A 9,231-nucleotide genomic window follows, 5' to 3' on the forward strand; every position below is an offset into this window, starting at 1 on the left:
AAAGTCTTAGCTGATGATTTTTTTCGGTAGTTTGACCGTACAATCTAAAGCTGAATGGAAGGTAGTGGTAGAGGGAGAATGAAAAGCATACTTGGGAAACTTCCATTATTCTCTTCACGCTCTTCGACACACTATCCCTTTGTTGCTTCACTAACAAAGACCCCTAGATATTCACATTATACCCTGCTTTTGGTTGACGTAAAGTGTATTGTTGCATATCTGTGTCATATTTGGCTCATTCAGTTTCAATTCAACGTAACTAATAGGCATCAGTAATTTTGCTGAACAAATGCCAACTTTTTCCTGGGCAAAACATTTAACCCAGTGAAATTATTTCTTTTCGCAAAAATGGAAAGATGCTGTATGCGTAAAACGGTCAGAGCAGAATGTTGAAGGCCAAAAGCATTACCTGTAAGGAGATGGTCTACGTCGGGTCCATTATTTTTCTCTCTTAGATTCATTCATCAACTCCGTGAAAAATTGACGAAAAACCGCACACTCCTCTCCAGATTTCTGATGATTGATTACCTGGAAAAAGATTAGGAGAGCAGTGTATAGTAAGAAATGGATCTCCGGAGATATTAATTCACGAACACTAGTTTAATGCTTAATTACCAGCTATTATGACATTTGAATATAGTGCACAAGTAAACAAAGAGTGAAGTCCGATGAAAAGTCCAATACGCGTTGTGATTAATTAAATTTTCACTCACAGGTTTCTTATTTGCATTCTGCGTCTTGTTATCCGCAACAATGAAGCGCCGTCTTACGAACTGGGTAACTTTATTACGAAGCCATTGCAAAAGTTAACTCGCTTGAATGGCTCGTACCTTCAGAACTCGCTCATGACGAAGAAGAGTATTATGAGTAAAAATCAGGAGCAGTGGGTTGACACACAAGTGAGCTCGTTTAAGTAAATTACGTGAATTGTAGCTTAAGGGAAAGAGCGACCGCCCTAATAAGGTATCTTATCCCGATCGGACCACAAGGGGGATCTGTTCAAATATTTCCTTCTCATTTCTGGGTTCGAGTAGTAATGGTCAGTGCGGTTTAAATAGTGAACAACATGTTCCGGCTCAAGTCGAAATTTAAATCTTTAAATATCGTGGAAACAACCCGGGAGTCAACAGTTTACTGTTCTCGCCACTCGAGTCAGCACCGTACGGACGAGTTCCGTAATGATTATCAACCACGATAAGGGCTGCGTATCGACTGTGGAAGCAGATGGTTATAAAACTTAAAAAGTTGTATCCAAAATTGAAATCACCATTGAAATATATTTTCTGTATAATTTACCTTTGACATTCATATGATATAATTTCATAATAAAACCATTCAATCAGAATAAATTATGAAAACATTTGAGATAAAGTTTTTTTTTGTTTGAGTTCCTTATCCTTAACTGCGCTTAAGAACGACTGAATTTCCTTCTCAACCGTGGATTTGAGAGTTGGATCGAGTTCTACAACTCTTTGTAAGTCCTCGAGAGCTTCTCTCTCATTCCAGGCCCCTATGTGGGCTTTTCCCCTCCTATATAGAGCTTTCACATTATCTGGAATTACGAATATGGTTGATACAGTTTAAATTGGTCAGGAAATCTAATGAAAATTGTGTAGGGGAACTTTGTTCTAGAAAAGCGTGATAAGCATAGAAATGGAATCGTTCTTTTATTGGCCTGTGGTTTAAGTTAAAATAACCTGGTTCAATTCCTAAAACTGTAGTGCAGTGTTCAATAACAGCATAATACTCCTTTTTGTATAATTTACATTGCGCGAAGTTCAGAAGAAGAGGAATCTTCATTCTGTTGAGAGTTTGCCAGTCCTCATCATGTGGTTTTTCACTGAAAATAATTAGTGGATTAATTTCCAGCGAGGAGTGAGAAAGGAGATTAACTAAATGAATTATCCTACCTCAACATTAACTGCTCCAGCATTCCAATGGCGGTGGCATAGTCATTGGCAGCTTCTTCATAATTTTGGGCTCTAAATTTTTCATTTCCCTTTTCTTTAAGTAAAGGCACTTTCTTTAATTTTTCATCCTCAGTCATTTGCCATGATTCTTTCTCGTAATCAGTCGGTGAAACGACTTTGATCAGTTCTAGTAAAAAAAAATGAAGCTGTAATTCTCTGGAGAATCACATAAACTTTTCTCCTCAAGGGAGAAGGTGGCGTAACCCATTTAAATTATTTAATAATTTTTTCTCCTGTAAATAGGAACTATGAAAAAATGAAGGAAGGAACCTAGTATAAATTCCAGATCCTCGGAATTTTTTATCAATTCGTTGAGATCAGGATATCCAATTCCCTCATTTTGCAGAGTTACTCCACAGCAATGTGTGTTTGTCTTTTCACTCTTTGGCTTTCCTACTTCCCTCAATGTTTTGGAGACGAATGGGTACGATGACACTAGCTACGACAATGGAAATGCAATGTTACGCAGTTAAGTGGAGGCCTTATTTTTTCTATTAACCTTTTCAGATTAACCAAGAGTTCAATTGAAAGAATTTGAAATTTATAGCTGACACAATTCACAGTCTTTCCACGTTTCAATCAACAATCGTACTCACACTTTTGTCGACCCTGAATTTACTGACTTCGTTCAATGTCATTTTCTGGACGATGGCCTCCCACACCTCCAGCTTAAATTTTTTTCCAAGAACTAACTCCATGGGTCTTCCCATCTTTTTACTATCATCAATGATAGTACCATCAAGTTTCATAGTTCGGAAATGAAAGAACACCTGTAGATAAAAGTCCATACATTTGTATTCATCTATTGAGGAGGTCCCACTGGACATCCTCTAGCAAATTGTTCTGATGATGCGCTGCTTTATTTTTCTAATTTTTGTCGAAATGTTATTATCGATTTACCTTAGATCCAGGGACAAAATCCACTTCTTGGGTTCCAGAATGAAGAACATTTTTAACGATCAACTGCTTCTCTTTCCCTTCCATTCTTCAGTGAGTTAATCTTTGGAGAACTGAAAACAGAACTCAATGACAACTTATGGGCAATCTTCTAGAATTAAAGATTTTTCATCCCACTACAAACCCGAATGTTTTGGATAGTCTATCCTCTTCAAGTACGACTGGAAAAATAATCTAACCTCAACTGACATAATCACATGTTTATTGAGGTCGCTTCAGTCGGTGTTGGAGCTTCTACATGGTGCACAGCGTGTGACTGCATTCACTGCAAGGCCAGAGGTGAATCAATCGGTGTTTATTCTAATTTCTCACCTTCATCTTTTTATCGCAACTCATCGATTGATTCCGCTAATTACCTCGCACAAGTCAGCACGTGTGTGAGTCCAGAATTTTTCCTCGAATATTACACATTACCGGAATTCCTGAAGATTTCAGGATTTGCTGTTCTGTGGTGAGAAATGTCGCAGTTTTTGAGATTTTGGGGAATATTATGGCAATTCTCATTGAATTTCTACGAATTTTTCAGTGAAAAATTAATTATTGTGATATTTAAATTTTCAGAGAACGTTTGAAAACCTATAACACAAGCTTGCCTGAGCTCAAGGGTCATTATGAATTCTGAAGGACATGACAAAAGCAACGGATGTGAAAGTGTTGGTAAGTTTTCTATGATTTTCACTACTCATTAATACTATCGTGACCGCAGTCACCATGACTTTTATAGAGATGGTTCCCACTCCCTGTTTCCTTTCCAATTTTTAACTTCTACTGAATATCCATTGGCTATTTAAAAAGTATTAAAGATATATTAATCCAAGCAATATAAATAAATGCAACAGCAATAGTAGCAAGATGCCTGTTTGAATAATAATTATCACCACATTACAATCGACGAGACTGCCCATTTTTATCTATTACTCATTTGTGTTTAAAGTGACTGATATCACAGTGTTTCGAAGACTCGTAGCTTTTTGCTATCTATTTATAAGCAATATAAAATCATCGACGTTATCAAATTAACCCCCACGATCGTCCAACAACTGAGATCATTCCGTTTGGTGAATTACCCTTCCCATGTATCGATTCAATCCAAATAATAAATTTTAATTTGCGACTTATAAATACATTTCTTTTCCAGAAGCAGAGGAGATTCAAATTCCTGTACCTTGGGGCCACATAAGCGGTAAGAAAGAAATTCCAATTTAAGCCCTCATTTATGTTTCTAAAAAGCAATAAACCATCGATGCAAATTCCGAAAGATTAACAGAACTAATTTTTGTTACTTGGAAAACTTGGCATACTTCATCACCTATACATATTTTTGCAGTTGAATAATTTTTTAGGCAGAAGTAATTGTCACTGTAGTGGGTTAATGGCTATGCTTGTCACATCATTGGTGAATAGAAGAAATTTTGATTCGAGTATCGTTGCAATTTTCGTAAATAAATAATGATTAATGTGCGGTTATTTTGCTGGAAAAATATGCACAGGTGTTCAAGTATGTCAGATACTTGTAATTAAAAAATTATGTAGGAAAATGGTGGGGCTCGAAGAAGGAGCCTCCAATGATCGCGTTGCACGGTTGGCAGGATAATGCAGGGACATTCGATAGATTAGCACCCCTGATTGCCAATAGTGTCCCATTGCTTTGTATTGAGCTACCTGGGCACGGATACTCGTCTCATCTACATGATGGCGTGTTTTACTACGTATTTTGGGATGGGGTCATACTCCTCCGTAAAATCGTTAAACATTACAAATGGGATAAGGTCAGCATAAAACTGAGGATCAGAATGTATTTTCACGTTTTTTTTCTTTAGATTTGTTTGGTGATGGGTAACTTTTTTTTCGTGTAGTTCCATTCATTTTCTCAGAACGAGGTGGAGGTGAAAAATTTAAGCTGAAGAATGTCCATAAAAAAATTGTCAGAGGACTCGTCCGAACACTAATGGAAAAATGTCTGAGTTTTTCCTCCAATTTATTCATGTATCATAATAGACATTTCATTGACAAGAATTTGTTTTTTCGAATCCCAGCTGTTCATGAATAGCGATAAATATTGATGGGTTAGTGCATTTTCCAATAAAAAATATTAGTATCTCTGGGAATCTGAATATAGTTACTTACATTCAATGCAAGACTTCACGAGGCCAGGACATTCCTCACAAGTACGTTCTTCTACCTCTTCCTCTTGAGAAAGCTTCACTGCCCGTAGAACTTTTCAATCAGGAATCATAAGAATAATAGTGATGTGCTCTCAGTCCATGGATAGGAATTAGACAAAATATTAAGGGATGATTAAATCTGGTATTTGGGTTCCTCAAACAGTCGAAAGTCACCATAACATTCCAGTCAATACACACCATAACACGAAACAACAATACAAATAAGATCATCCGCGTTTTGGGTACTGATTATGGTCCTCATTGACCCATTACATATGAGATTTAGGAGAATATGGTATTAATTTTCATGATTAGAGAATAGATGGGGTCCTTCGAATTTTGTCCTCGAAAAAACGGGGAAAAATACGAATAAACCAAAAAATCGTTGACCATCTGTCATAGCCAGTCGTACGAAAGTTTTGTCTAACAAGTTTCAGATAAAAAATGAACCAGGCAAAAACTTTTTTTTTGGACAGGTAAGTGGTGGGGTCCAAAATACATTTGCCCGATAGTAACATTACACGGTCGTCAAGATAATGCTGGAAGTTTTGATCCACTGATGCCAAAGTTATGTGAAAATCAGTCGTTTTTATGTCTGGATCTACCTGGTCATGGCCATTCATCGCCCCTGCATCAAGGGCAGTACTATTTCGTTTATTGGGACGGTGTTATGTTGCTGCGCAGAATCGTTAAACATTTTCAGTGGAACAAGGTCAGAGAATGGTAAAAATTACTGTCTTCATTGAAGAGCACTAAGAATTTCAGTGAACTAGTAGAAGATATAAAAATTTCTTTTCACATGAGACAATTTACCGAGCCGTTAATGCGCAACTGGCCATCGTCCGAGCGGGCTTTAGTTAAATTCATACACCGACTATTTATTTGTATTTTCATTATTTCTATGATTTCATTCCATAATATTAGCTGTGGTTGCGTATTGTTGTACTCCAACACACTTAGCAATTCAATCTTTCTTCAATATGAATTCTGAAAATTTAAATTTCCCCGAGTGCAGATAATGGCACCAAGCCTTAAACATTTTTTTTTGTTATCATCAAAAATCATGAGTCACATATCCACATATACACATCCATAAATATACGAGAATATGGTTCAAAAGTAGGACAGTCAGTTTCAGATTTGCCTGATAAAAGACTTCCATTGGGAAGCAAATGTTTGTTGTGACGAATCACTGAGCAACCCATGCACCAAATTTGTGTCGTCTCTCTACGCAATAAAGTTAGTTTTTCATACGAATATATATGGAATAAATCATCTCTCAACAGATAAAAATTATGGGACATTCCTTGGGTGGTGCCATAGGATTTTTATATGCCGCGACTTACCCAGATGAAGTTGATCTTCTCATCTGCTTGGACATTGCCAGCACCACAGTGAGAGACATCGGCCAGTGCGTTTCTAGCACAGGTGCCTTTATCGACAAGTACCTGAAATATGAGAAATTAGATCCAGAGAATATGCCTTGTTATGATTATGACGAGATGCTTGATACTGTTATGGACGCCTATAGAGGTTCGATTACGAAGGAGGGTGCCAAGGTGCTGATGAAGCGAGGAACACAACCGGCATCCCTGCCTGGCAAGCATTATTTTACGCGGGATCCGAGGCTAAAGGTGATTATTTGCATTTTTCTACTATTCATTTATTCTATTGTCTAGGTCGCGAATGAATGAAGCGATACCACGAATGAACTTCTGTTTCAGGTGTCAATGTTGGGAGCCTTCTCCATGGATATGACGAATGCTTACGCAGAAAAGATAACATGTGCTTACCTGAACATAAGAGCAAAATCAGGTCTCAAGTGGGACTACCCGAATCATTATCAAGAGATTCTCAATATAATTAAAAAATCAGCATCGAGATTCGAATATCACGAAGTTGAAGGCAGTCATCACGTGCACTTGAACAACCCCGAGGTCGTTGCACCGATAATCCTAAATTTCCTGAAATCTTCTTCAAAGTAGGTCAATTTGTGGAGCGATGTCTTGAGCATTGTTCGGTCTAGCAAATCATTTTTTACCAGGCGTTAAGTTATTCTTAGATGAAAACTAATGGGGAACTGAAGAAAATGGATTAGATAGAGAAATTGAAAAATCTTCTAACGTCACATCAATTGTTACCAAATAATGTTTCTGATCCGAACCTGGCAAATCAATTTGTCATCAGCCTCAGCGATGAAGCCTCATGAAGTTGCCGCCATCACCAAATTGTTTCATCATTCTATTGTTGCTGCTCATTCAATAATTGTAACTGAAAGATTAGCGGTCCAGTGCAACTGAATATCGGTATTTCATGAGGTTTCCCATTTTACTGATCTGCTATTAAGGCTACTAAGCTGATGATCAGAAACTATTATCCTGGTTAACACCTATGTTACGAAGTGAATTAATTAATTACAGAAGATTCGATGTTTTTCTTTAAGCTTTTTAGTTGATAAGCTCTCGAAGTGTACAATTTTTTGTCATGAGTCCCCATACAATTACGGTTAATATAATTATCAAATATGCCAACAACTTATTCGAACAAATTTAAATATATTTCTCGGTTTAAAAAAATCATAAAAGTTGTTTGTTATTATAGGTATTTATCTCGTTTGTAGAAATTGATAAAGAAAATACAAGTACAAGAGTGACCTCTTGAAACGGAAAATTATGACTTGTCGTGTCTATGGGTCTTGCGCAATAATGTGTGACCTAGAAAAAGGAATAATGGAGATATAATTGATTGACGTTACTTTGATGCTATTCATTTTTGTAAAACTTGATGACAATTGTTTGCTTTCCGGATTATGGAATTATCGACAAATTATTGGGAGTACATCAAAATCTGTTTAAAGTGCATGATTTTTTTAAGGCTAAAAAATTTGTAGATATTGAAGATGAAGAAAAAATGCGAACAAATAAAATGGTTTCCTGAATACTACTGATTTTTGAGACTTTTGTTTTTCCTCACCTTGAAGATAATCGAAATTACGTCCAATCTTTTCCAACGAAACCATAAAAAATGCATAAATTCATAGATGCTGATGTCAACAATAGACTTGCAAATAAAAAATATCGGTTCGGTTTTCGAAACCATGCCATTTTTTATGACCCGGAAGCTCGCCGATTTGCTACAGAAAAAAAAAGTTTTGAGCTGCATATCTGCATGAGAAATCATGAGATTAATAAATAAAAAATAATGTGCGCACCTCGCTACGGAAAACATCTCAACATCACTCACCCCCGAGGCGTTAAATTACGTGCCCAGTCGAAGGTGAGGATGGCTACTCCGGGGGCTAATTTATGAAAATGTTTCTTCTGAAGAACATAACAGATGTACTTCACTCTCTGAACGTAAATAAAGGACAAATGAGCAGTATGTTTCTGCGTCAGAAGGTGGGACTGAATTACCAGCGAAGGTCTTCAAAGGAGAAATCACGTTGATCCTTCTACCACTCACTACACTGAAAAATAATTATTTTTCCCAAGTATATTTACTACGGGAAAGAAAATTAACTTGTGGCAAGTAAATGCACGTAGCAAAATCAAAAGCTCTCAACTACACAAAAAATATAGTACTCACATTGATTCAGTTATTTACGAAAATTATTCAAATGAGCACTTATTTTATTCCATTTGACGTTCAAGTATGATTCGGAGGAATTGTTATAGGTGCAAAAAATCATTTTAGCTGTCTTTACAAGAACGAAAATATTATCTTATGTTTCATGTTCTAGGTACTCTGTGAGATTTTTTCGTGCGCAATATATCGACAGCCCGGAACATATACCACCCGTTATTGTAACAAGAACAAACACGCCGATGAAATTCTAAAAAAATTCTTGAAGCGACTAATAAAATGAGCGGATAAAAGTAGCGGAAGAATTTGAATGTCTCTATTTGAACAGATGAAAAAACCTAAAAGCTTTTGGGCCCTGACTGTTTATACAGTTGCGTTCGCCTCGAGAGAAATTAATTTCGTCAATTGAATTCTCAATTTTATCAGATTTCCATCATAAAAATATCATTCAGTTAACTTCTGGATATTCTACGTGTCACCTCGGAGATGTGAAGTACGGGAAAAAATCAAGTCAGATAAAAAAAAACATTAACACCAAAATTCATTGGTTTTTACCT

At 36.6% G+C, this 9,231-nt stretch overlaps 2 protein-coding genes across 10 annotated transcripts; one reads left to right on the forward strand and one right to left on the reverse strand.

The window, feature by feature from the left end:
• Positions 1-409: 409 nt before the first annotated feature.
• Positions 410-3,192, reverse strand: LOC135160792 (AH receptor-interacting protein). Of its 2 annotated transcripts, XR_010298631.1 has the most exons (9): positions 3,052-3,192; positions 2,871-2,980; positions 2,567-2,740; positions 2,241-2,409; positions 1,911-2,097; positions 1,698-1,840; positions 1,297-1,552; positions 714-1,212; positions 410-528 (listed from the first exon to the last, which is right to left on the reverse strand). XR_010298631.1 is itself a non-coding variant. In XM_064117809.1 (7 exons), exons 2-7 carry the CDS (start codon positions 2,952-2,954, stop codon positions 1,350-1,352), a joined length of 960 nt encoding a protein of 319 aa, XP_063973879.1. In that variant the 5' UTR covers positions 2,955-2,980; positions 3,052-3,192; the 3' UTR covers positions 1,258-1,349. The 2 variants fall into 2 exon arrangements, 1 of the variants encoding a protein (XP_063973879.1); XM_064117809.1 differs by lacking the exons at positions 410-528; positions 714-1,212 and having other exon boundaries at positions 1,258-1,552.
• LOC135160793 (probable serine hydrolase) lies at positions 3,100-8,035 on the forward strand. Of its 8 annotated transcripts, none has more exons than XM_064117813.1 (6): positions 3,100-3,206; positions 3,489-3,584; positions 4,066-4,110; positions 5,569-5,804; positions 6,379-6,726; positions 6,817-8,035. In XM_064117813.1, the coding sequence occupies exons 2-6, from the start codon at positions 3,539-3,541 to the stop codon at positions 7,075-7,077; spliced, it is 936 nt and encodes a 311-aa protein (XP_063973883.1). In that variant the 5' UTR covers positions 3,100-3,206; positions 3,489-3,538; the 3' UTR covers positions 7,078-8,035. The 8 variants fall into 8 exon arrangements, with proteins under 8 accessions (XP_063973883.1, XP_063973887.1, XP_063973882.1 ...); XM_064117817.1 differs by having other exon boundaries at positions 4,069-4,110; XM_064117812.1 differs by having other exon boundaries at positions 3,165-3,304.
• The last annotated feature ends 1,196 nt before the right edge of the window (positions 8,036-9,231 follow it).

This window comes from Diachasmimorpha longicaudata, chromosome 3 (genome assembly GCF_034640455.1).
Source record: "Diachasmimorpha longicaudata isolate KC_UGA_2023 chromosome 3, iyDiaLong2, whole genome shotgun sequence".
Classification (NCBI taxonomy): domain Eukaryota; kingdom Metazoa; phylum Arthropoda; class Insecta; order Hymenoptera; family Braconidae; genus Diachasmimorpha; species Diachasmimorpha longicaudata.